The sequence below is a fragment of the Zalophus californianus genome, chromosome 11 (genome assembly GCF_009762305.2).
Source record: "Zalophus californianus isolate mZalCal1 chromosome 11, mZalCal1.pri.v2, whole genome shotgun sequence".
NCBI classification, from domain to species: Eukaryota; Metazoa; Chordata; class Mammalia; order Carnivora; family Otariidae; genus Zalophus; species Zalophus californianus.
In genome coordinates this window covers 19,357,740-19,384,724 of record NC_045605.1, presented here as the reverse complement: position 1 = coordinate 19,384,724, position 26,985 = coordinate 19,357,740, and the positions used below count along the sequence as shown (strand labels likewise).

The window sequence follows — 26,985 nt, the reverse complement described above, 5'->3', positions numbered from 1 at the left end:
GGAAATTACAGAAGTCTGTTCATTATCACTATGTTTTTTGTTATTCTGGCAAGAAAAATAAATACAAATATCAGACCAAAAAAAAAAATGTGGAAGAGAGGCAGGGGAGTGGGGGGGGAGGGGCTGGGTGGGCTTCCCTCCCATCAGACCCAAGCTACTCCAACCACCTGAGATGTTCTCTCAATAGTCAGCAGCTCCATGAGGACACCCGGTCCGGAACCTGACCAGGGCCTGTGTGACTGTCCCTAGAGCCGGGATGACAAAGCCTTTGCCCATCCACACAAGGATGTTCCAGCCCAGCTGAAGCACCACCCCGAGTGTCAAAGAGGGCCATCAGCAGTGCTGAGGAGGGGAGACAGGGCAACACAGAGGCAAGGTATGTGCCTTCTGGAAAACCATGGATGTATTATTGGTGGGCAGTGCTGGGGAGCCAGGTGGGGGGTTTGGACGGAAGTTTCCCGATGGGGCCTCTGCACACCAGAACATGGACACATATATGATGCACAGCAGGGCGGTGTCCAGCCACCCAAGGGTACACGCGCCGGGCGCATGGGGGCACCCCACGTGGGCATCCATTCACGTGGCTCTGGGGAAACACCCAGGTGGTAGCTTCCTGATTGCGGCAGGTCAACGGTGCCTAGGGGAAGAGCCACACTTAGGTCCGTGCCATGGATAAGCCCACGGGGACCATCCGAGTGGGCAGAGATGGGGGTGACGCTTGCTGTGTGGAACAGGCAGCCCCTTGCTTCCTCCAGACACCCACCCAGAAGCCAGCAAGCCCAGGGCCAGGGCTTTTGTCTCAGCCTCAGGAGGAGAGCAGGGTTTTCATGGGAGGACGAGGCATGGGTTACCTGAAGCCAGCCTTTCTAGGGCTCTACCCGCTACACCAGCTGCTGATTTCCCTCCCGACGTGAAAACACATGAAGACAAAGTGCAAAGAGAAACCAGACACAGCCCCTGACACCTACAGCTCAGGCCCGCTGGAGGTCCCCTGTCACCTCTGGCCTCCCAGGTCTCCCTACCTTTTCCCTGTCCCTCCTCCACAGCACTCCATTCTGCAACTTGTCCCTGCCTGCGTCAGGCCTCCACAGAGGAAGCGGAGCAGGACCCGGGCAGATGGAAGGCAGACAAGGAGCCACATCTGCCTGGCAACGTGGAAACAAAGCCGAGGAAAAGGGAGCCACAAGAGGACATTTCTGGATGGGCCCCCTGGTGTCTGGCTCCAGAGCGAGAGCGTGCGTCCTGGGGCGCGGGGGCGGCAGTCGGGGGGCCGCGAAACGCTGCTCAGCTGAGTCCCTTGTGCACTAGGCCTCTCTGTAAGTTAATGATTTGTGCCGAGTGGAGAGTCCATCACGTTTTTGCAGTTCATTCGGGCTGCGGGGGTAGGAGGCCGGAGGAGACACTGACCATCTGTGAGTCCCAGGAAGGCCTGGGAGCTGACTATGTGGAGGCCCATTATAGAAGGCGACGTGCAGTCAGGGAGGGTCTCCAGGTCTCCAGCTGCAGGGCATCGGGCAGGAAGCAGGGCTCCCAGCTCCTCTGCCATCTTATCTGTCTCCGGGACCCCTGAGTTGGCTGGCATCCATTCCCATCCCTCACTCTGTGATGTGCAGGGCAGACAGAGGCCCTGAGTTGACGGAATGCGGAAGCCAGGGAGGGGAAGGAGAACCTGCTGGCTGGTGGCAGAGAGGGAGAGCCAGCCAGAGAATGGAGATCAGAGAGAGGAGGAGGAACCAGAGACGAAAGGGTAGGGAAGGAGTCGAGGAAAGGGGAATTGAGCTTGAACAGAAGAGCCTGATTAAAAGAAAGAGAGCGAGCAAGAGAAGAGAGGCGGGTGGGGTGGGGTGGGGTGGGGGGGGATTTGGATGTCCAAATTTGGATGTTTCAATGGTCTGACATGTCTGCAGCCACCTGTTTCCTGTTCCCTCTGGGGGCACTCATTTTGCAATACCACTGAGAGCGGTGGAGGTTTTGTCAGGCGAGGGATGCTGGAGGCCCCACATGGCTCCCAGGAAAGCGGCCCCCACTCTCCTCCCTCACAGAAGCAGCTTCTGTCGCCTCCAGGATGTGAGCTCTAAGCAGCGTGGGGGCTGAAGACCATGGTGGGTCCAAGGGGAAGGGCTGGGGAATGAGGGGGTGTCGTCTGGCTTCTCCCCGACCCAGGCCACCTCAGCCCACAGCTCGCGTCCGTCAGCGCGGCCCTCCAACCTCTGCCTCGTGTGTGCCAGGCTAGGTGGCCAGAGCTCCCGAGGGAGAGGGCAGGCCCGCTGAGCAGCAAGAGGTCAGAAGCCACGGGGCTGACTGGCATGTGCTTGGCTTTGGGGCATCCCTGAGCCGCGTGCAAAAGAAAATATCCCTCTACCTCACCCCGCACGAACACACGATTTGGACCCAAGTCCCTACATTAAACGCAAGCCTCCCCTCCCCACCCCAGTGTCCACAGCCTCTGCCACTCACAGCCACCTTCTCCCCTACTTTCCGTATGCCCGTGAAACCTGCTGGAGTACAGCCCGGTGCCAGGGGAGGTGGAGAGGTGGTACCTGCATGATCAAGCAGACGCAAGTGTGGGGAAAAGCAGGCTCGGGGCAGAACGATGGGGACCTGAGGCCAGGCCCTCCGCGGTGCAGTCCCAGAGGGCAGAGTACAATGTGGCGGCGGCTGGCTGAGACTTCAGTCAGCTGCCCTCTAGGGGAAAGGTTCAAAACGCTGCAGCCCAGTCTGTGTGATGGGGGTTGCGGTCTTGGACGGGACTGCTTAGTCCACGACACAATTTCTGGCTATGAAGCGGCTGGCTGAGCCACCACCACGGACGACCCCAGGCTACACCTTCACCACAGACCCAAGAGCAGCGGATATACTAACGAGGAAACGTCTTCTGGCTGCATTGCCCCCAAAATGTGTCAGCTAAAGGAAGGAAAGTTTGGTCCTAAGTTCAGGCCCCGGGGCTGACCCAGTCCCAGAATTCTGTCTGGTCTCTGGATGCCTCCCCCAGCCAGCCCCCTCCACTGGCGCTGGAGGAGCCCTGTCCAGGAGTCTAGGGGAGGATAAGGAGGGCCGGCCCTCCTCGGTCTCCCTGAATCAACTCCTCCTTCACCAGCAGTCCTGTCCTGCTGCAGAGAATAACCAGTGAGTTTGAGGGCGGGGGCTGGCCAGGGGCCCCTCAACTGGCTCAAGCCCATGGGGCAGCCAAACTGCACTCGGTGCCTCTCCATTCCCCGACCACTCCCATCCCCCACCCACTACCCAACAAGAAGAAAAACAGGGATACTTACATTATACCAACTCTGGCTTTTCTGAAAGGACAAAATAAGAGAAGGTACCATTAGTCGGGGAAGAGATGGTGGGAATGGCCGGGGTATGCCCGGCTCCGGAGGGAAGGTTACACAGACATGTAGCGGAGGACGGGCAGGGAGCAGGAAACCCAATGCAGCTGAATGCTTCCCATGTGGCTGCTCGAGAGGGGCCCTCCTTTCCCAAGACAGCTCCAGAAAGGAGGCCCAGGGTAGGTCCATGCTGGAAGCCTCACCAAGGTCGGGACGGCAGGCAGCGGCAGCACCAGCCAAGAGCTCAGCTGGAAGGGAGTCGGAGCCCCATCACGAGGTTCTGATGGGGGGAAAGGATGCGCTGCAGGCATCCAAGACCCAGTCCCCAGATGGACCCTGACCAGAAGCAAAGTGCAGATAGAGACCAACCCAGCCTTCCGCCCCAAGTCAGCCCCTCTGCAGAAGGCAAGAGGGTCCCTGTGGGGTAAAGGAAGAAAAGGGGCTGCCTGGACACCTCCTCCAACTATGTTCTCAGGGAGCAGAGGAGTCCGTTTCTCCTCCTGCTCAACCACTGGCTGATGACCGAGGTGATAAAGGCAGGGGAGTACTGGGGGTTCTGCCCTGGGAGGAAGGTGAAACACATCATTGCTAAGAGTGCCTCCCAGCTTCATGGTGCTGTAATTCTGTTACCAACAAAGTCAAGACTCCGTGCCAGCTCCAGAATTCAGGTGCTCTCCATTCCCGGCCCTGGGCAAAGGTGACTCGTTTTCATGGCAACTGAGAGGGATGGCCGAAATTGTGCTTTGTCTACCTCCAACCTCTATGGCCAGGAGTCTTTTATGCACACCCCACTTGAAAGACAGGCAGACAGGAACAGGCATGTGTGTGTACACACACACACACATGCACACACGTTGTCTGGGCCCCATCCCTTGAGGTGCTGATCCAACAATTTTAAATTGGAGATGAGGTATTTTCGGTTGTAAGAAACTTGCCAAAGGTATAACTGCAGCAAAGGATCACTATATAGGGGAAACTGCCTGCACGTCAACAACTATACACAGAGGTGTGGATTCTGGGCCAAATGGCAACCTTTATCCCCCCGCCTCGACTAAGAGGCCCTGACTCATAAGGGAAAGAAAGGTCACAGTCTCAGAATGTCCACTGGGAGCGTGTCTGGTGGGAGTGGAGGGCGGGTGACAATAGCATGGTCATGTGATCTCCCCCTTCGCCCGCTCTCCCACTCCACTGGAAGAACTCTCTAGATGCTCTCCATGGTCATTTCCCAACAAAGGCTGTCACTATGGCCCAACTGCAAGCCACATACTCGAACCACGACCTTACCTTCTCCTCTGATCCAGAAGTCTCAGCAGGTAAAGGGGCCACATCTGAATACTTAAAACCCAACTATTTCACTGTTGAGGGAGCTACTGTCACATGGGAATCCTGGACCTGGATCCGAAAACTAGCCTGCAAACATTTGGCAAAGGCCACCCGGACCCAGGGGGAGAGGGGACGGGGCAGAGGCTGCATCTGACCTGATCTGCACCTCGGGAGGTCTTCGCTCCTGGGGCCTGCCTCTGAGATCACAGGGCATGAGGCTGTGCAGACATTCCCTGAATCCCATCTCCCAGCAGTGCAGAGGAACCCCCTAGGCGCTGTCAGCCTTGAGGGCCGCCCAGCTCCCGGCATTTTATCAACCCAAAGCCTCCCACACCTGCTTCATAGCTGAGAAAATGCTCTTGTCGCCTGCCCCCCCCCCCCCAGCTCCTTACCCCCACTGTCCTGGCCTTCACGGAAGACCCTAGGAGGGAAGGGGGCAACAGGAACAAACCTAGGATGGGTACGGGGACCCAAGATCCTTTATGATTACTCCTATGAGGTATTCTCACTCCTGCCTGAGGTACAGAGAAGAGGTAGATTTTCTTGCTGTACTGCCACACAGATACGTGTCTCTTCTGAATCTGTTCAGAACAAAGGGCTTCAGAGTGACAAAGAGCCTTGGCCACGGAACCTGTGTCCCATCTCTGTGTGACACCTCTGTGTGTGATATTTGCTCTTCTGTAAAGGGAGGGGATAAGAATTTGTGTTCCCAAGTACTGAAATGTGAAATGTACCATCAAGAGCGAGGACTTCTGTCTTCTCCCTCAGTGTGAGACTCTACCCCAACCAGCCATCTCCAGGCAGCTTCTTATCTGCCACCACTGGAGGGACCCCTTTGGAAAATGTCCCCCCCCCCCATCCTGATCCACAGTAGCTCCCGAAAATACCCACTGTGGGTAGGGGTCTCTGAACTCTGACCAGCCTCCTGGAGGCAGATTTCACCCTCGTAGTTTCACTCTCCCAGGGCTGAGTCCCCAGCTCATAGAGGCAGGGAAACCAGGTGGGGCTTACAGACCTCGGTGACAGGAGAGCAGAGGCACGAGTTAGGCTGGCTGCCCTTGCAGATTCCCTGAAATGCCCGTCCTTTGCAGAGAGGGCCAGAAGCATGGGGAAAACAGAACTAGGCGGGGGGGGGGGGAGGAGGGGGTGAAGGCTTTTCTGACAGGTTATGAATAGATTTGGCTAAAAAGGGGAGGAGGGAGTCAGGAAAAGGACTCAAAGACAAAGCTGCTGAGGACAGGGAGCTGAGTGGAGCGCACCTCTATTCCCTCCTAGAAGGGGTCTCAAGAACAACCACTAAAGGAGCGCAAGGCCCCTGGAGACAGACCCACCTTCCCTAAAAACATCTCCCCAGTGCCAAGCCTCCTGGAGTTGGGAGGATGGGGGCTGGGGGGGGGACCAGAGGAGGGGGAGAGAGGAGCTCTATCCAGAGGAGGTAGGAAATAAGAGAGACTTCTTACTTTGATCAGGTTAAGTCTGTCATACTGGAAAGAAAACCGTAAAAATTAGGATTGAAAGACAAGGAAAAAGTCAAGTGGAAAGGAGCAGCAAAGCCAGTGAGCCGGGATGACACAGCCCACCCAGCCCAGGGTTCACCTGGGCTACGGGGGCGGAGGGGGACCCCCGCAGGGGCGGACCTTGAGCAGGCGCTCCTGGGAGCAGGCAGCGGCCACTGGCTCCGCCTAGTGGCCTCAAGCCAGCACTACAGAGCGGAAGCTGGGTGGTGGCACAAACTCAAGGGGTCTAGGCAAGAGGAAAGAAGCCTCGATGTCTTCTAGCTCGCTGCTCTGGGCAGGGCTGCTCCCAGGAAGGGTCAGCCTCTGCGGTCTAGTTACAGATTCACAAGTATGGGGCCTTACTGATCCCCTAGCCTGAGCCCTGCAGATTAACACGAGGAAATGGAGGCCCCGGGCAAGGAAGGCAGACACTGCAGGACGCCTGGCTCCAGAGAGAATGGGAAGCCCTCTCCAGCTTGCCTGGAAAACACAGGAGGTGTCCTCCTCTGTGAGGTGGATGGGCGGCAGGGAGGGAGGTGGCGTGGCTGGGAAGAGACAGCTCTGGCTACCAGATCCCTCACCGTGGATGTGTCTGGTCAACCTGAGACCAGAGTCCACCAGGGAGGGGGTATCCCCGCCTCACCCCTGCAGCTCTCCAAACCAGGGGACTCCCGGACGCTGTTTGCCTCCCCTGAGCTCTTCAAAGGGAAAATAAAACCCAACCCCTCCCCCCCTTCCCTCCCCCATCAACTCCTTATTGAACGGGGGACCACGGCTAACTGAATTCACGCTCAGCTCATGGTCCCTTCTTTATGCCTTATTTTGCCTCTCAGGGCCCCAGCCTGGCTCCATGCACCAGCTCCCTGACACACGCCCCTGCCACCCCACTCAGAAAGGAGTTCCCTGGCCTCCGGCCTGTAACAGCCCCCGCTACACATGTGCTTCCAACAGGTTCGGTGTGTGGACAATCTAGGCATGCGCCTTCACTCCCTTCCTAGACTTGACACTGCCTGGGAGGAGCCTGGCCTTTACGCTCCTTTCCCAAAGAACACCCGCCGTTTAGCAGGAGATGTGTAAAAATTCTCATTAGCGAGTGCTCACTTCCACCCAGCATCTGACTGAAGAGGCGCCGGCACCCCGTAGGTGGGGACTGAGGGCCATCAGTAAGGTCTGCGTGCCCACGGAGTGCCTTGCTAGGCGTGGGGGTAAGAGGGTAAGAAGCCTGCAGCTTCACCTTAGGATGGAAAAGTGTGCCAAGTCCATGGGCAGAACCAGAGAGATGGAGCAACCCGATGCGTGTGTCTGGCCACACACACGCTCTCCCCAGCCAGAGGGGCGAGGGGCCGGCGTGGGGTGCTGGCCCCACAGAGAACTCCTCGCTCACGCCAGGGAGAGCTCCTCTTCCCCTCCCTACAGCAAGCAGCCACCGCTTCAAGTCCTCAGAGGCAGCTTTTAGCCTGAAGGTCACAGACTCCAGGATTAGCCCTGAAGTCTCCTGTTCTTCCCTCAGGAAAGAGAACAGCTGTTCGCCCTCCTCCTCCTCCCCAAAACACTTACAGAGGCTCAAGACTATTATTAAGGCATTCCTCTGCTTTTTCTTCTCCTGGCGACATCCCACCTCCTTTCCCCCATGGGGATTATTTCCTGAGCCCTGCTGTTCTAAAATACCTATTGCTCACACTGTACTCCCTCCAAGTTCTGCTAGGACCTCTGAAATCTTGGGGGGCGGGGGGCGGACTCTGGCACTGCCTCCCTGACCTGGTCGCATTGCTGCGGGGCCCGGGAGGGGCCACCATCCACGACCACCAACCGCCAGATGCTCGCACGGTGCCCTTCTGGGAGAAGAGTTCTGCTCTGATCACCATTCAGGGTCCGGAGACCACCACTGGCCCCCGGGCTGGGCAGTGGGTGGAAGCGGTAAGGGGTGCTCAGGCTGAGCAGTTGTCAGTGGGCAGGCAGAGGGAAGGAGGGTGCCAGGTGGAGCTCCTGAGGTCACTCTACTGCACCAGGGAACTCACCTATGGGCATTTGTGACCCTCAGTCATCTTGTGCGGGGAATCAGGACTCACCCATTAAAGCAGGTACAAGGAGCTATCAGGACCTGAAGCCCCATTGGATGGGGCCTCCCTTCCCGAAAGCAACGAAAGTAAGCCCTGGCAGGACTCTGCTTCTAGATGGCTCCATGTAAGAAGGGAAGAGATTCCCAGCCCAAGGCAGTGTTCCAGGAGCAGGCAGAGACAGGGGAGGACGGGGGACGGGTCTGTTCTCCGACTTGGGGTGCAACGGGAACGGTCCCTCAGTGACTTCACGCCGGCCTGCCAGGGGGCTGTGGGGCCGGCCCTTCTGGGAAAGGGACCAAGCGAGACATGGGCCAGAGTGGGCGGGGGCGGAGGGAGGGGTGCGGAGCACTACAGACAATTCAACACCGGAGGGGAGACCAAAGACAGAGACAAAAGATGGCTTACTTTTGAGAGGCGCTTGTGAGACTAAGACCATGCATGCAAAGGAGGTATTTGGGAAATGGTGAGGAAGAAGAGGAAGAACAAGAAATCAAAAGACAAATCAGGTGGGAAGCCAGCTCCCATGCCTCCCGGGGCCCCTTCCCCTCCCCAGGGCCTAGGAGTCCAGCAGTAAAGAGAAGCTTTTTGAAGGAGCATCTAGGCAAAGAATATCTCCTGCTTCCCAAAGGACTGAGGAGGGGAGAAGAAAATCTCTGGGGACCCATCCGTAGCCCAGGCCCCCCTGGGGCTTCTGTTATGCCTCTCCTCAGGCAAAGGCCCAGGTCCTCAGGCGTCAGGCATCACCTCGGGAGCAACGGAGAGGCCCAGTCACCGCCCTGCTGGCCAAATGAGTACCAAGTGGGGTATTACCAAAGATAAGGCAGAGAGATAAAGCCAGGGTGGAGGTTAAAAACACCTCTCTTCCCGAGGACTCTCTCCCGGGCCCTGTAGTTGTCCCAAATAATGTTCCCTTCTACCCCAAATTTGAAAAAGGAAGCAGGGCTAGATAGATGAGCCCCCCTGGTCCCCAGAGCACCCTTCTCCAAATCTCAAGGTCTAGGAGGCTCCTGAGCCCAGAGAGAGAGAACAGTCACTGTGGAATCACACAACGAGTTCCCCGGGGGCGTTCTGAGGGCTTAGCCGAGAAGGCAACACTTAACTAGGGGCTCCCCTGCCTGTCCCACCCTCGCCGCACTGACGCAAGGGCCCTGGAGGAAGGGGCTCTCTACCCCGCCGTTCCCCCAGCACTGGCTTCCCTGCAGCCGGCTAACGAGGAAGTGGAGTCCCCGGCAGGGTCCAGCTCACCTTGGAATTTTTGCCGCCACTCCGGCCAGACTGTGATGAGCAGCTGCGCTGCACACCCTGCTCCGGCGTGGACGGGGACTTGTCGGAGGAGTGATCCGAGCCCTTCTCCACCATGGTGTCTCCGTCCGGGCTCTGCGGGGTTGGTGAGCGAGACCGTTTCCGGAGGATGGGGGAGCAGGCTGGCGTGCTGCGGTTTGAGTTACTGGCAGTGCTGCAGGGGCAGATGGAGAGAGGGAGTGGGGTGGGAAGGGAGGAGGAGGAAAGACAAGCAGTCAGGGATGGAAGGCCAAAGCCGGGTCCCAAGGAGCCAGCTCGGGGAGCCCGGGTTACGGGCTGGGGAGAAACGGGCCTGGCTACCAACTCACGGCACCGTAATACTGCTGCTGGCCAGGAGGGGACGGTGGTATCAATGGGAAAGGGAAATGGGACTAGAAGGGGTAAGTAGGGCAATTAGACATTTAGATATTCATCCAGCCGTCCGACCGTCTGTCTGTCCATCCATCCAAATACTGCCAGAGCCCCTATTACATGCCAAGAACCGTCTAGGGAAAACAGAATTTAAGAGCTGAAAGACGTATCAGATCATCTAACACTATGAGCTCCTCGCACACAAACACGGCCGATCCAGTTTGACATTTTGTTTTGCAGAAATGTGCCCATAAAAATGGTCAAGAATAAGCCTACTTTTCAAAGCAGTCACATGCATATTATTTCACTAGGTTCTTAGAACATTCCTCCACGGAGGTAGTAATGACAAGGGCCATAATCCCTATTTTTAAAATGAAGTCCTATGCATGGCAGAAAGGCGCCAAGGTGTCCTCTGATCGCAGAGGCATTAGAAACAAAACCTGGGTCTTCTGACTTGCAGCTCACGCACTCCGGAGTATTTCCTTGTAAGCCGTGCTGCTCTCCGCGACCCCCGCCCAGGGCGAAGGTGAACACAGCAGAAGTTCTCGCCTTCTACAGTCCCCGCCACACAACTGCATTTCCAACGAGCACCTTCTACGTCCCATGGTACCAAACCCACAGACGCCAAGGCTTATAAGCTATAAAAATATTTACTGCTGGATATTGAACTTGAGCTCTTGATGGAAGAGAAGAACCGAAGATGAAGGAAGAGGGGAGGAAAACTGAACGCAGTGAAGTTCTAACAAGTGTCTGCTTTGCTCTGAGAGGCAGGAGCGAGAGAAGACAAGGACAAGGTTAAGTGGGAAAGAGGAGAAATGGGAAGGGAAGCGAGTCGAGGGTGCGACTGCAGACCCAAAGAAAGCGCAAGGGCAGGGGTGGGGGTGGGGAGATGAGAAGCCCAGGGTCCCTCTCACCCACTCCATGACGGTCAGAGAGCAGGGTCAGGCTTCGGGAACAGCCCAGATCCAAGGCTGTGAGGGCCCCTTCATCCCAGCCTTCCCGAAGGGAGTGCCGTGCAGGGTGGGGAACAGGGTCATTTGCCTGAAGATCAAGCCCTGACCTCAGATTCCCATGGGACTCATTTGCAATGAAAACCATGTACCTTTCAAGCAGAACCTTCCACCTGGGGATCCTCAGCAGAGAAGGAAGGAAGCCCAGAGCCCAAACAAGCAAGTGTGGGAAGGGGGTGGGGGCGGGGGCTCAAACTTTTGAAGGAATGTGAAACAAAGGCCAGAGAAAAGGGAGAGGAATGTGACCAGAGGATGTGTGGAGACACGTAAGGTAAGACCCGATGTTTTGCTTCACCTTAAAACAGATTGCAGTTTTAGATCTCACTTAAAATACTAACAGTACCTGTGATTTAGAAAAAGAAACTTTTCAAGTTCTCACCCCATCCCCACCATCTTTATCCTCTGACCACCCCCCAACTCATTCACTATGCAAACCCTGGAGAGAGGAAATTATGTACCTTTTCTTCAGCTGGAAAAGCAGACAGAGCCTTGGAATGGTGGCAAGGAGATGGTGGGACACAGCCTCCGGGGGAAGCCTCTGGAAGCTTTGGAAGGGCAGACTCAGGAGCTCACCCTTCTGAGGTAGCTGCCTCTCTCTCGGGCCAATTTCAAACCATGGCCAAGTACTCCAAGGATTAAACTGTCTTCTAGGACTGCTTTGCTAGAAGAACAGCTAGGAACTCTACCCGTAACCTCAACGAGTTTGCCCACAGATACACCAGGGTGTGGACAACGCCTAGCACATGCCCGTCTCAGGCACAACACACCCACAGCTCGGCTCCAGTCTTCCCCTTCAATAAGGGACATCTTGACACATGGTGATTCCAGGTGCAGGTATGGAAAGGAGACCCCTTTATCCTCCTCCAAACTCTCCATCCCCACTGAGAACAGGCCGTTGAGGAGGGATTCAGTAAGGGGCGAGCCCCAAATTCTAACCTGAGGAAACACACTCCAACTGCCCCAAACCACATGAATCTCACACTCAATGATCAAAATGTCCCTGAGATTCCCTCACCACTTAGTGGCCCCCTATCAGCTGACCCGACGTATGCCACCCAAGGAGACCTCAATTTCGGCTTTCCATACATCTGTCAAAACGTTAGTCGATAAACTTACACTGTCATCTGTCCCTTTAGTCTCTGTGCTTTTAAGCCTACTGGTCATCTGAGCTGTTCCTGAAGATCTCTCCTCCCCTCCCGGATGCCACACACCTCTTTCCTCTAGTCCTCTTCCAGCCTCAGACGCTGGCTTCTCTCTTGCTAACTCCGCCTCAAGTGTGGTCCTTCCCCAAAGCTGAGTCCTTCACTGCCCACCGTCTCCTGCTTCACAGGGCTTCGACTGTGCCTTGCAGCAGAAGACTCACTCCCCTACCTGCTTCCGGCTCTGAACACACTTGCTCACTTCAGCCCGGCAATCTGCTGCTGAGGGAACACTCCCTCCAAACCCATGTCTCACAAGCCACTCGGACTGAAAGCCCAGCTTGCCGTCCTTCGTCCTGAGCCCCCTCCCGCTTTTGCCCCTTCTCCACAGCATTGTCATTCCTGGGCTCTCAGGCTGCAAATCCACGCCTTCCATTTCACCCCACAGTAAGCCAGGCGCTGGATCGCATCAGTTCTATTTGCTGAAAGCTCTTTAACCCAACCTTCTTTCCCCTCCGCCCAGGGCCCCTTCCTGAGACTCTCCCAAAATAGTCTTTAAGCAGCCTCTTTCATCTCCCTTTCCTCTCATTCACACCTCTGGCATTCAATCTTCCTAAATACAAGCCTGATAGCATCTCTCTGCTCACCCCCCCCCCCCCCACCACCCGCATTCACATTAAAGTCTCAGATCCTCAGAATGGAATTGGAAGTTCTCGACTGAAAAATCATTTTGACACTTACCTGTATTCCAATACTTTCTCTCTCCTTATACAATCTTTTGAGAGTTCTCATGTATAGTTCTATGTATCTTACCCTGGTTTTCTTAATACCCACTCTCCTCCTTCTGCCTCCAGACTTCCATACCTACCACTACTTGTGTGTGAAGGGTCCTTCCCCGCCCCGGATCTACGTACTGGAGGTCTTCTTCAGCCTTTAAGACTCATCTCAAACCCCACCTTCTCCAAAAAGCTTTCCAAAGTCTCCACACTACTGAGCTGACTAGAGCATTTAACATATTCTGCCCGGCGCACACTGTTGGAGGCACCCACCTGTGCACCTCCCACACCGCCCAGTGTGATGCTCTTTAAGAAGTTATGTGCTCAGTAGATGTCCACTGAATCGAGTTATCATTCTAGTCAAAGTTTTTAACAATCCCCATGGCTTTTGCAGTCCCCAGTATCGTGAAAGCTCCCGAGTCTGTGCCTTCAACCTGGTAACAAAAATAGCTACAAGTTTCTGAATGTTTATGAGTTCCTGGCCTGGTGCCAAGTATTTATGACGCACTATCCTATTTCATTCCCCAGCCAATCGATGAAGTATTAATGGACATTATTATTTGTTCTATTTTTCAGGTGATAAAAGTGAATTACTGACAGGTTCAGTAACTCACCCAGAGTCACACAGGTAGGTTAAGTGGCAAGACTGGGTTTGAAATGTAGGCCTATCTGATGTTAGAGCTTGTTCTCAGAACCAGCATTCAGTAATACTTCTTTGCTGGGTGAATAGATAGAAGGATGGATGGGGTGGGTAGGTGGATGGAAAGAAAGAAGGAATCAGCTTCTTGCCTCCAGTTTTCAATCCAATATCTGGCTTTGCTATCAAGAGGAACTTTCTAAAAAGTGATTTTGCCATTTTGACCACCCCTCCCCTGGCTAAAGCCCTCTACGGTTTCCCATACCCTTAGAATAAAATCTGATCTCCAAACTATGGCACAGAAGTTCCTCAAGGACCCTACTCCCAGCTACTTGGAAAGCTCCATCCTTAGCTACTTCTCTCAGTGGTCCCCCTTCCCCAGCCCCCCAGGACTAATTACAAATCCTTGTGCCAGGTTTTCTCCCTTCCACATTTTTCAGTGTCTCTCATTCTGAAAATACCATTTCTCCCCTCCAACCCTTCCAACATTTACCCTTCAAGACTAAACCCCAACTACCCCCCCACCCCATCCCCATGCTCTGATCCTTCACTACACAAGAAGACACCTTTGAAGCTGTAGTTCTAACTCAGCAGAATCACTACTAGATTTCCTACACAGCTAATCCTCTTTTAAGAGGCACCCCCTTATCCAGGGAGCCTCGGTGGCTCAGTCAGTTGAGTGTCTAATTCTTGATTTCAGCTCAGGTCATGATCTCAGGGTTGTGCGATCAAGCCCTGCATCGGGCTCTGTGCTGAGTGTGGAGTCTGCTCAGGATTCTCTCTCTCTCTCTCTCCCTCTGCCTCTGTCCTTCCCCACCTCCACTCACGCTCTCTCTAAAAAGAATAATAATAAAACAAAAATAAATAAATAAAAGGTACCCCATTATCCTATAGACTTCGGATGTCCTGCTGAGCAAATAAAAACTAATTCCCATGTATCTCATAACCCTACACTATTGTCTCTTTGGAGCAAACTCTGTGGTGTGCCGTTAATCCTAGCCTGCCACCATTATTAATAATAGTATTACATTAGGTTTCAAAATCGTGGGAATTTAAAGCTAAAAAGGACCTTAAGATTTGCTACAGAAAGGGCAGGAAGACTGATATTGGAGGAGCTACTGGACTATGACCCCCTTCCAGATTTAGAATCCATCCAGCTTGTCACTTCACGTATAAGAAACCTAAGAAACAGGGAAGTTAATAAATGCCTGGCCAAAGTGATACACCTTCATCCCTGGATCTTCTGCTCCAGAAACACTTACTGGGCACCTGGCATCACACTAGGCATTCAAGTCCCTAAGGGTGAGTAAGAAAGGATCCTTGTCCCTAGGACATTCTAATCTGGAAGAGCCCGCATTCTCCTCCTTTTAACATAAGCCACGAGTGGCGAGACAGGGAAGCGTCAAGGAATCTTATCTACACTTGAGGGATCAAGAAAGGCTTCCTTGAGGTTATGGCACTTGAGACTCCAACGGGGATCTAAATAATGTGTTAGAGTTAGCCAGGTTAAGGGCATGGTCGAAGGAGGGAAGAGAATGTCCCCAGGCAAAACAAAACAAACAAAAACCCAGGATAAACAAAGGTGTGAAGGCCTAGAACAGCACGGAATACTCAAGAGCATTACAAGAAACTATGTGTCACTGAGGCATAACACACTAAAGCTGATGCTTCTAAGATTGCTGTAACTGTCAACTCTCCCCAATAACAGGTCCACTGAGACCCCTACCAGCCACTTTCAACCCACTCACTGCAGGGGGGCCCAGAGGTCATCCACTCACTTCCCATCTTTCCTATTTTTGACTTCCAACAAGGGCTTTTTCACTCCTCTCCTGGTTACCTTGCTAACAAATACTGTTACCTTAAGTCTAACCACAATACGTCATACTGCATTTTAATCCTAAATGCTTAGGTCTGGGTGAAGTCCTTGAGAAACGGACATATGGAAAGAGGACATCTGGGCTCTCTGTAGCATCTCCCACCCTCACCTGAGACATGGGAGCCCTCATTCTATGCTTTCTTTCCCTATCCTTATACCCGGCGTGGGTCCTGCGGGCACCAGCAACCTTTGTCAGCAAGCCAGCTCCCTGAGAAGCCAACCGTACAGTTTTCAGAACCCTGAGCAGAGCCGAATAGTTAGCCGGGGTTCCAGTGTTCCTCATTCAAGTTCACTTGTGTGCCTTCGGCGTAATCATTCCTGCTACCGAGATTGCAAGATCCAGGCCTGTCGCTCTGCACCTGAGCCTCCGCCTCTTGGGATGATAGCCGTCCCTTTCCTACTCGCTAGCAAGTTCCACCGGCCTGGCTCATTCCCAGTCAGATTCCCACACCTGGACACTTCATGTTCACTTTATCTGGTCCCCTAAGCCCAGCCCCGCAATGACTTGTCTGATTCAATGTTCGGCTGGCATAGTATCAAAGCCAGGGCACCGGTAAAAAAAAAAAAAAATTTTTTTTGACTGCCTGATACATTCCAGGGCACCCCAAACTAATAGAAAGAGCATTTAATTAGAAATCTCACGAGCCAGTTTCAAACGAAACATTTGTTTGCTGAGGGCCTGCTTGGGCCATATGTCAGGATTAGCTGCCAGTCGATGGAGTCGTGTCGGCGGGCTCTGGTTTGAGTCCCAGCTCTGCCACTTGCCGTGTGACACTGGCCTCTGGGTCTCATTTTCCCATTTGGACAAACGAGAGATACCAAAATTTTATGATAGGACGGTGAACATCAAATGAAATAACCACCATAAGATACTTAGCGCAGTGCCTGATACATCACAAATGCTCAGTAAATATGATGGAGCTGCTGGTATTATTATTAAGGCGGCTTCCGTTCCTTTCTGTAAAATATGGGATAAATATCCTTGCCCGCTCTCCCCAGAGGATTATATGGACAAGCTTCAAATGCTCGAAAGCATTACTTCCCATCGTAGGGACCACATCTACCTGGGGTGCGGAATCCCGGTCCTCCCCTGCTCAATAAATGATCATTTCCAAGGGATGGCCTCAGGAATCTGCATCCTAAACAAGCACCACGGTAGATGTTGCACTCTCAAATTTGAGAGGACTCCAAGGACGAATCGAGGGGTAAGTGACGTTTTCTGTCCCAGACAACAGAAACCTCCTTAGGGCTCTTTGAGTCAATCAGCTGTTCAGAGTGTACCAGGTCGGTGAACTTGCTGCAACAGAAAATGAGTTGAGTTTGCCATAGAAACTGGCAATGGAGAAGAATCTAGAGCCGATGGGGAGCGGGCATGGAGGCGTAGTTCTCAAGGTAAGGAAGGCCACGACTCAGCACCCAATGGGAGAGTGTCACCTTCTTTTGGTATGGGGAGCCTGACCATTATCATTAGAATCCACACCCACAACCATGTGACAGGCACCCTCCCTGCCTCTAGGGGCAACGAGTTAAAGCTGATTCTGATCTCTAGCAGTCCCCAGTTCCCAGCAGACAACCATTCCGCCATCCAACTCTGCGCCTCCCATCCCCGTGCCGATTCTGAGCTTTCGTCAGTAATCCTCCTCGGTTCCTTGTATCAGCACGGCAAATATCCAGGAGAATTAGCTAGCTCCACTTTGAATTTTCCCATAGCACATGCTCAAGTGCCTGAGATAGAAAGCCCACAGGTGTATTTGCCTAACACTGACATGAATTTACATGCTGCCTGCAAATGCCTCTGTTAAGGCTGTCCACCTAAACTGGTTCCCAGTTCAGTTTACTAGGACTCCCTGAAGCCGGCTGTTTTCCAGTTCCTCTCTATACTCCTGGCCTGTCACTTAACCATGGACCCTCATAAAACCACAGCATGGTAAGTGGGAAGGGCAGACCCAACAGGAGCTTTGTAGAGGGGGAATGGGGCCCAAATCACAAATCCCAGCAGGGCCCCAAATGCCCCTTGGATCCTTCTCCTTAGGGAGCAGAATACCAAGTCACTTAGAAAAAAGATCTTCCCAGGCCTGTTTCACCCCTTGTTATAAGGTCCTGGAGCTCCCGATCTTGGCCCCCCGCTTACCCATGATGATAAACCCAGTCTCGGGTCCCCAAGGAATGACTGGTGTGGAGCAAGACTGGGGAGGGCTCATTCTGTCCAACGCTCTCCCTGGTGGATGGGAAGCACAGGTCCAGGGAGAGGACAGGACTGTCCCCCAGGGGGTTAACAGGCAGCGGGACATCCCGACGCCCAAGCACAGAGGGCTCAACAGCACGAATCTCAGTGGCTCCCCCTGCCCCACTTTTTAGAATACTGGACAGGGAGGACATTTGAAAGGGTAAGAAACGTACTACTGTTTCTCCTAAGAGGAGCTCCTCCTGATCCTGTATGGAACCCACCCTTTGTGGACCTATGATATGGACTCTAAGCCTGGGGACAACTCCGCCATTGGGTCCAGTTCCTTCCTTTGTGGACCCCACTGTGCCTTTGGTGGCAAACTGATTACCTGGCTGAAGAACAAGGCCAGGCGGCGACTAGGAGACAGATGCTTTTTTGTTGGTGCTGTTTTCCTTTTGTTTTGTTTGAAGGGCGCAGAGGTTCTCTTCGAGCTCAGGCTACGGCAGAGTCTCCACCTGGTCCCAGCCCGCCGTTCTTGGGCCTGGACAGAGCAGCCTGCGGCATTTCAGCAAAGCGCAGCAAAGGACAGGGCTCCCAGGACACTGCCTTTCTGCCCTAACACAGTTCACACAATCGCAACAGTGGAGCTCCACACAGAAGGGGCCTCCCTCACCTGCCGCAAGAGCAAGATTTTGACAGAGATGAACATCTCGTTCCCTCTCCTCTGTTTGGGTAACTTGCTGAAGTCCCCTGGGGGCTTTCCAAGATGGGCCTTTGGGTGAAGGGTACAGGGTGTTCACAAACAGGTTTGGTCTGCAATTTGGAACCAACAAGGTAGAACTAGACGGTTGCCAGGTCACACTGCTGGCAGAGAAAACTCAGGAAGGTAAGCCTGACAATCCTCCACACTCATTAACTACTCACTTGGTCATCTACACACTGACTCACAGGGTCCACCCTGGCCCAGGCCTTGCCCTCTCTCTGCACGCTGCCCCTCATGAGTCCTCATCTCTGTAGGTATTGTATAGATAATTCGGGTCACTTCCTATGGCCAACAAGCTCCATTTACCCCTTCCTCCTTCCCGATCTTGTTCAAGTAACTATGGGAAGTTTAAAAAAAAAAAAAAAAAAAACTTCTGCTTACAAGGAAATGAAAGGTGGCAGAGCCCATCCAAAAACATTTGCAAAACATTTAATACCTAGAGGCATTCTCACTAGAAATCTACTTAAGCCTGGAAGGAATGACTTGTCTGGGGTGGGGGGGTACATCCTAGCAGGGCCTCCAGTTGTTGATTAAGTTATTAATTGACCAGTTAATGTCAGGGCAAGGTCCATGGAAAGTCTTTGGCCAAGCAGAGAAAAAGCAGACCCTCAACCACCCTTCTACTGGTGTTCCCAGTCCAGGGAAGTGATGGGTGGACAGAGCGCCGGGGACTGGGTAAAAGCTGTTTGCCTTTGCGACTCAAGCCAGAGAGAAGAGATCCCTCATCACAAGGGCTGGAGCCTCCATCCATCCTGCTCCCCCGCCCCCTGGCTTTCCTGCAGCTTCTGTTCAGCCCAGAGTTTGGAATTCAATCCAGGAACAGGCATGACAAACGCTATTTTTCATTTCCATGGAGACCGAGGCCTGCAATAGAACCAGGACTCCACGCCTGAAATGCCAAAACAGCCTGACCCACTTTTCCCCCTTCCTACAAAAACAAAATAAGTTTGTCTGGGTCCTGCCAGGGCTCGGGGAGAAGCCAGAGCTCCTGTTATCTCTATGGACACGCTGAAGAGGAATGATTTAGAATAACCTTTGTGAAAACACGGATGATGCTACAGAAATTGTCAGGCATGAACTGCTGTACCCTAAAGGCTCTCAGACTGCACCAAATCCATCCTGCATCCTCATCCTAACCTTCTGGAGGGAGAGGTTCACACCCCCCAAGAGACGTACTTAATGGCCAGCGACACTACTCCTAGAATCCGAACTCAGGGAACTGTTTCCCTCAACTTCCTCTTATACCGCTTTCCCCCTCACTGTCTTCTGACTTCCTTGGACCCTTCTGTTCCTGAGACAAACCAAGTCCACCCCTGCTCCAAGGTATTTGCACTTGTTGGTCCCTTCTGCCTGGAACTCTTTAGAGAGTTTTGAATTCTGGTTCCTTTTTAACCTTCAGAGTTCAAATGTCACCTCCCTAGAGCAGCTGGTCTTGAATAACCACTTGCTGCGTCTAAAGTGGCTTTGTCAGAGCCTGTCTTTCCCCTCTCGCTCTTGAGAGCTTCTTCTGTATCATCACTTAATAAACTTCGATTGTTTAAAAAAAAAAAAACAAACCTGCCTTTCCCCCTTCATGGCATTTAGGAGGAACTGAAATTGTCTTTGTGTTATTTTGTTAACTTTTTTTTATTAAAAGTGAACACTCGGGTGGGGGGGGGCGCTGTCTGTGGTGTGGGTCCCCGAAGCCTCCAATACCATGACTGGCACCTGGGACCACAGACTCATGGCATGAATAAAGGAATGAGCTCTTTTTTAAAGCCATTCAATCCACTGTTCAGCCACTCTGTTAGACATTTCTTTCTTAAGCCTGCCCCAAATCTGCTTTCTTATAACACCAGCCCACTGGTTCTTATTCTGACTTCTGGATCCAAGTAAACTGAAATATGACATCACTTCCAGGTTCTCTGCTGGCCTGGCCCCTTTCCCTCAACATCAGTACATGTGTCTGAGTTTAAATTCTGAGCTGTTCTGGGCTCTTGAGAAAAATGAGTTGATCTCCCTGTGAGTCTGCGTCCCCTGTCTGCCGAACGATCACAACTTACCTTACTCGGGTGAGGGGCGGAATGTTAAAAAGCAAACGAACAAACAAAGCTAATTAGTGCCTCCCCAAAGTAAAGGTCTTCCTATAATTGCTCATCAAGTGAAAAAAGTGTAAGAGAAGCAGGAAGTAAATTCCCAGTGAAGAAACCGAATCTTGTTTCTAAATTTTGTCCTCTCCTCATGGCACAGACAGGGGGGTGAGAATTTCAGTTGCTGCTATGCACGCCTTCAGCTAGTTCCTTCTTCCATGGGGCTGGGAAGCTAAGAACTTAGGATGGAGCACAAGATGCTGAAATTCATCACAGGAACTTACTGGTGTGGTACCATTTCCTTTCCCTGAGATTATTCACTACAGGACAAACACCTACACTGGGAGACAGTCCTGCTGGGTTCGTGGGCAGTGCTGGCTGAATGGATCTGCAGCAACAGTCTGTTGTCTGAGAGGGACCATAGTGGTCTCGTAATCCACTCCCCTCCCCCCCACCAAATGCAGGAATTCCCTCTGCGAGGCCCTGCACTCACTAGATGGCTTAAGACAGCTCTAAAGGGATTTTTAGCACCATGGTCCTTATTTCTCTCCATGATTCTTGGTGACCATGATCCATCCAGTGCTCCCTGAGCTTCAGTCTTTGGAAATTAAGCTAACTGTGCTGATTTGATGTCCGTGAACAAGCATTTACTGAACACCTACTATGCGCCTCCAGCCCTGAGAAACCTATTCATCTTGAGGGCCCCACAGGGCAGTGACTCTGTCGTGGTTCTATGTAGATACACAAAGATTAAACACACAATTATCAAACATGATTATGGGCACACAGTAGGGACTTAATACTTTCAAACTGGACTCACTATCAGTCTCAGCCAAATCTAAGTACAATCCCACCCAAAGTATTCCAGAAGCCTCAGCACTCAGGAGAACGGGACCTTGTGAAAGCAGAAGGCGCTAAGCTATCTCAGGAAGGCCCTTCCTTGAAAGAGATCTCCAATCCACTGGGAGGCCACAAACCACTGGAACAAGGCAGGGAGGTGTTCAACTGAATAGAACTTCCTTTGCCCCTCAAGGGCCCCTCCCCCATCCTCAGTAAGAGAAATGCGCTACTAAAAGTGAAAGGAACTCGGGCACGACCCATCCATCCACCCATCATCCATCCATCCAACAAACAGCTGAGGAGACCACACTCCATGCCAGGTAATGTTCTAGGCATTAGGGATACAGGCTCTCCCTCTAAGGAATGCACAATCAGGTGGGAGACAGACATGTAATGAACTAACACCATTACATGTCTGTCTCTCCCACCCAACACCATGTGATAAAAAGAGCTACTTGGATTCAATGACAATAGCTTCCCTTACTACCTGACAAGGGAGCCAGCCAGCCCTGACTCAGCCCCTTCCCCGTGTATGATCTGATGGCAAACCACTCCTCTCTGAGCTTCAGCTTTAATTATGCAAGAATAACGAGTGTGGAGGCCACCTAATCCCCTCAAAGACGTGACGGGAGGATGATGAAGAGCATCTCGAGGACGCACTGTGAACTCCTGAGGGCAGGAGCTTCTCCGACACAGAGGGACTCAGATCTCAATTAGGTGGAGGATGCAGAAACAAGACCTGGGCAGTCTGGGGTCCTTGTTAATGTAGCCTCACCAGTAGCCTTTCCTCCTCCCAAAAGCTGCTGCCATGCTGTCCGAAGAAAGTTCTTAGCTCGGCAGCCTAGCAGATGAGGAGTGTGTGGGGTGCAGGGGACTGAGGGCGAAGCGGCAGCACTTAGAGCACCCTGCCCTGTCCCCCTCCCCCCACCCCGCTCCTCCCTAGCCTCGCTGTTAAAGCCAAGTACGGCAAACCCTTTCCAGACTCCCGTGGATTGAAGTCCAGTTGGGATTTACTTTTGTGCTGGAGATCAAACAGAAGCAGGCTGAAGAACAACCATTATGTTAAAATCACAGAAATTTTAGAACGAAGGTGACTGTACGAGGTCAGCCAATTATGCCTATAGACCTAAATCACTCCAGAGAGCCTTCACCCTACTTGAAAATGTATTCAGGGTACAAAAATCCAGGGCTCCCCTTTGTGATCCTTCATCATTGCCCTCTGCTACCACCAGGAAGTTCCCAATGCTTAAAACAAAAGTCTGTTATAACGCATTTAATGCCACTTTCTCCATTCCAGTTTTCCAGGACCCAGGGTCAGTTCATTAGCTAGAACACTTCCTCTGTTCCTATCCTCCTTTCTTTGGGTGGAATGATTCCAATTCCCCAAGCCTATTTTCAGAAGTTAAAAGTCATTTCTCCTACAATCTCTCCACCAAATCTCTGTTTAGATTATACCTCAAGTGACGGAAAAGTCATTAATTGACCGATGTAGTTCCGTTCACCTTTGGACAACTCTTTTTATTTTAAGCTCAAACTGTTTCCTGTGGCTTCCTACCAAAGGTTTCTGCTCCCCTGGCAGACACAGAATTATCTAATTCTTTTTTTAAAAAAACTTTATTTTTGAGGCGGGGGGCATGCTAGTGCGGGGGCACATGCGAGGGGAGGAGGGACAGAGGGAGAGAGAATCTCAAGCAGACTCCCTGCTGAGTGCAGAGCCCGACTCAGGCTCGATCCCACAACCCTGACATCATGACCTGAGCCAAAATCAAGGGTTGGACGCTTAACTGACTTGAGCCACCCAGGTCCCCATAATTCCTCTTACACGTGCAATTTGCACACGGCTCGCATGATCCCTAAGCCCTTTCTCCTCCAGACCTGCCAGTCCCTCTGGCATCCCTCGTACAGCATGGCTATGGACCCCGCAGCCACTGGGCTCACTCTCCTCTGAATGAATCCCGGTTCATCCCAATCCCCCTTATACTCTGGAACCCAGAAATATAATCTCACAGAGAAGCGCTCTGAGGAGCTCAGAATAGAGCAGAACCACCACCCCATGTGCTTTTGGAAATCAGAATGCAAACATATATTTTTGGAATCATCTTCTGAATCAGGAGATTCTGGAATTAGTCACTGTTCTCTTATGGGTCTCTAGCTACAGGCTAGAGGCTAAGGAAAATGTATGCATGGGTACCGTATGTATGCATAACCCTACAAGGAACACCCCACCCCCAGTCCTTCCCCTAACCAGACAAACCCACGTTCGCTGCGACGATGAAAAATCCACCCAGTTCTCAACCCAACTGGGGCTATCTCAGAATTCTGAATGTTTATAGGAATATCTCCAGGCCAGACGCAGAACCACAGACCTTAGAGATTTCTTATCTGGAGATGTCCAGTCCTGAGCAAATGTTTTCCCTCCTCCTAGTCCACAAACGTTTGTTCCTTGGACCCTTACAGCTTAACTCACAGATAAGCTGAGGTTTTGCCGAACTGGCCGAGAGCAAAACTGTGAAGTTCTGAGGTCATTAGGCAAACTGAATCCAGCCATGTCTTGTCCATAACCAGGAACCGCAGGGTGCGTGTGTGCAAACACATGGATAGTGAGGGCTGCCTCTCCCTTCACACCCCATCGGGCTTTCCAATCACACTGTCTGATTTAGGGCCAGCAAACTATGACCTAGATGTATATGACCCACGAGCTAAGAATGGTTTTTACATTTTTAAATGGTTCGGGGGAAAAAGAAGAGTATCTTGTGACATGTGAAAATTGGATGAAATGGAAATTTCAGAGTCCATAAATAAAGTTTTATTGGGAACTCAGCCACATGCATTCGTTCACAGACTGTGTCTGTGGCTGCTTTGGCTGGACAAAGCAGACCTGAGTCGCTTCAACAGAGAACAGCGTGGGCCACAGAGCCGAAAATATTTACTCCCTGGCCCTTTCCAGAAACAGCTGGCCAACCCTTGGCCTGACCATGTGTGACCTTGAAAAAGGTCTTTTCTGTGAGCCTGCTTCTCTTCCATCAAGTTGCAGAAGGGGGTGTCTGTGTCCCCCAAACAAAGAACCCGTGCTTGATGACGTCACAAGTTGAGGGAAAAGGTCGCAGACTTGCTCCCACCTGCAGAGGAAAAAGCCTACGCAGGACCATGAACGAGAGGAGGTTTCTTCTAGGTAGTATAGAAAAGCTCCCTTTCCTTCGTTCTTTCCCAGTGGGGTATAACTTTCCATGGCCTTGACGGTGACACACTTCTGCCACGGGCAGCTCCCCAAAAACATCCCTTTCTCCTTTCCCTTCTTTCAAGGCCAGCTTTTTCCACCCTGGCCCTAAACCTCTCTAACCCGTGAAGTGCCACTCAAGGCCAGTGGGGGAGAGAGGGAAGGTGGGAAGCAGAGAAGCCAAGGGGGTGTCCACAGAAGCACAGTCTGCTAGCAAGTGTCAGAGAAGGTCAAGAGGCAAAGTTCCCTTTCCCCAGCCCTGGCTGAGAGCTTGGCTGAGAGCTTGGCTGAGCCCCACGGAGACAGAGAGCTTCGAGTCCTCCCCCACCCCTCCACTTGCCTAAATCAAGCAAATAACTAACAATGCAAGGAGGTGTGGGGGAGTAAGGACCAGCCACTGGGTATCTATTTTCTGAAAACACATGGCAAATCTCTGAGCCAAATGCCCACTAAGCCAAAAAATAAACAAATCCCTTTATTTCCCTGAGACAGGAGCTATTACCGACTTCCCCTCCGGTCCTCTCCTTCCGCTCCCCAGACCCAGTGGTCCCATGGTCCTCTCCCTGTCGGAAAAGCAGCATCTGCCCACATCTGAGAGGGTCGGGTGCCTTATAAGCCTCCAGCCTGCCTCCTTTCCCTTGCTAACCTCTGCTCTGGTCCCCGAGCCCCCACCAGGGGCACCCCGGAGCGAAGCTGGTAGGTGGAGCACAGGAGCACATGACCTGTCCGCACCTCCCCCGGAGGCTCCGGCCAGCTCTCCATGACGCACCGCTAATTCAATCCTCTGCTCTCTTTTCTCCAAGTTACAAGACCCTGAATAAGTCTTGTTGGGCCAAGGGGACGCCCTCGGCCCAGCCCACCCCCTCCCTCCAACCGACCAGTGCCCACCCCTCAGTGCTCCAAAGGTCTGCTGAAGCAGGGCTACTATGAGGGAGGGGAGGAAGCCGGGGAGGTGGGGGGGGGGGGGGGGGAAGAAAAAAGCTAGGAAGGGAAAAGAATCTCTGCAGCATGATGTCACATCGGCTGCTTTCGGATCCCCCAACACAGAACAGAAGCAAACAACATGGACTCCGGATTTACTGTCTTGGAAGGGTTGTGTTCTCAGCAGCTCCGAGCAGCCTGCGCCAGCTGGAAAAAGCACACGGCCAGACAGACAGGTCCTCCTCCTTACAGCCCCCAGGGCCCCGACCCGAGCCCCCGGGGCGGGGGGGAGCGGCAGAGCCACCCCTCCAAAAAAAAAAAAAAAATGCCCGGAGGAAACAAAGATAGACTGACACATACACACACACAAGCGTCAGTGAGCACTAACCTGGAAGCCATTAGGAACGGTAGTAGAGTGCAGTGCGGAGGAACTCATTCATTCATGCATTGGGCAGTGGGGGGGGGGCGGGGGCGGGGAGCGGGGGGGCCTGAGGACGTCGGAGGGCACTCACCTCCATGCCCACCCCACAGCCCTGTTTCTAGCGGGGAAGGGAGTGGGGGCGGGGTGCTCATAAGCCCGGGGAGCTGCCTTTCTCTGCTGTTTCGCACCGCTCTGGAATTGTAAGCATGACCCCCCCCTTTATTTCCTGCCCCCCTCCCTCCGCGGCTGTTACTTGGTGTGGTCGCGCAGCGTACAGAAGTCCCTCTCTCCCTGCTCCCTTTCTCTCTCTCTCCCCCTGACTCCCTCACAGACAGCTGTTCTCCAGCCCCTGCACGCACGCGCACACATTCAGACACGCACCCCTCTTTCGCGCACATGCACGCGCGCGCACACACACCCTGCGGCCAGCCGCTTTACATAATGCAACTCTTCGGTGCAATTATTCATGCCAGTTTGGAGGACAGAACCACTGGGGCGGCGAGCATTATTTCCTCTTCATCCCCAAACCTGACAAAACACATGATGATGCTCCCAGGAGATCCTGCGCCCTCTGTGGCCACCAATGATTTCCCAGGTGCTGCCTATTAGGTCAATCTGGATCAAGGAGGTGACGCTAAATCAAAACACAAGCCTGGCTCAGAAGAGAGCCCTGCCTTTCAAAGGATGACAGCTGGTCTCCCTGCCTGAGCCTGGGAATAGAGGAGAGGAGGAAGGCAGCTCTGGAGACCCTAATCTGTGCAAGAAAATGGCTGAGGGCCTCTTTAGGGTAGCCTCTCCCAGAATTCCAAGACAGCAGGCTGATTCTTGCACACAAGGAAAATGACACTCAAATAAAGCACCTGCTGTCATGACAAAGGAGGCTCATCTGAGTTTTCAGACTCCTAAGCTGCGTCTCTTAAAAAGGTTTTTTCCTCCTGTCCATTCACTGAAATGCAGTGATTTCAGTGGCACTGAAACAGCCCCTAGACAAGTGTTCTTTCAGACGAGAGGCAGTCTCTTCAACAAGGATATTAATGAATATTGTGAAAGTCATCCACGGCTCGCAAAGTACTTTCCCTCACAAATCGAATTCATCTGATTTCCACAACACTCCACTATAGAGACCCCATTATGACTCCATCTAACGTAAGGATGCTGAGCCCTGGAAGGTCAGATGGTCCCACAGCAAGAAAGGCTGAGCTGGAAATCCAGATCACCGGACTGGAAGTCCCATGAAAATCAACTAGCCAACGCCCCGAGCATGACCGTGAGCCTCTGGAGTTATTACCGTCGT

General features: G+C 52.7%; 1 protein-coding gene across 12 annotated transcripts in view; it reads right to left on the bottom strand.

Moving 5' to 3' along the window:
- GRAMD1B (GRAM domain containing 1B) overlaps window positions 1–26,985 on the bottom strand; it is a 236,531-nt gene that overhangs the window by 35,580 nt on the left and 173,966 nt on the right. For 9 of the 12 annotated variants that reach the window (XM_027579989.2, XM_027579996.2, XM_027579986.2 and 6 more), the window contains 2 exons: window positions 9,448–9,658; window positions 3,273–3,293 (listed from right to left, as the gene is read on the bottom strand). In XM_027579989.2, coding sequence (XP_027435790.1) covers window positions 3,273–3,293; window positions 9,448–9,658 — 232 coding nt within the window. Of the gene's footprint in view, window positions 1–3,272; window positions 3,294–9,447; window positions 9,659–17,848; window positions 17,872–25,658; window positions 25,966–26,985 lie in introns of those variants that run through there. The other 3 variants (XM_027579991.2, XM_027579994.2, XR_003517490.1) reach the window with 3 other exon arrangements.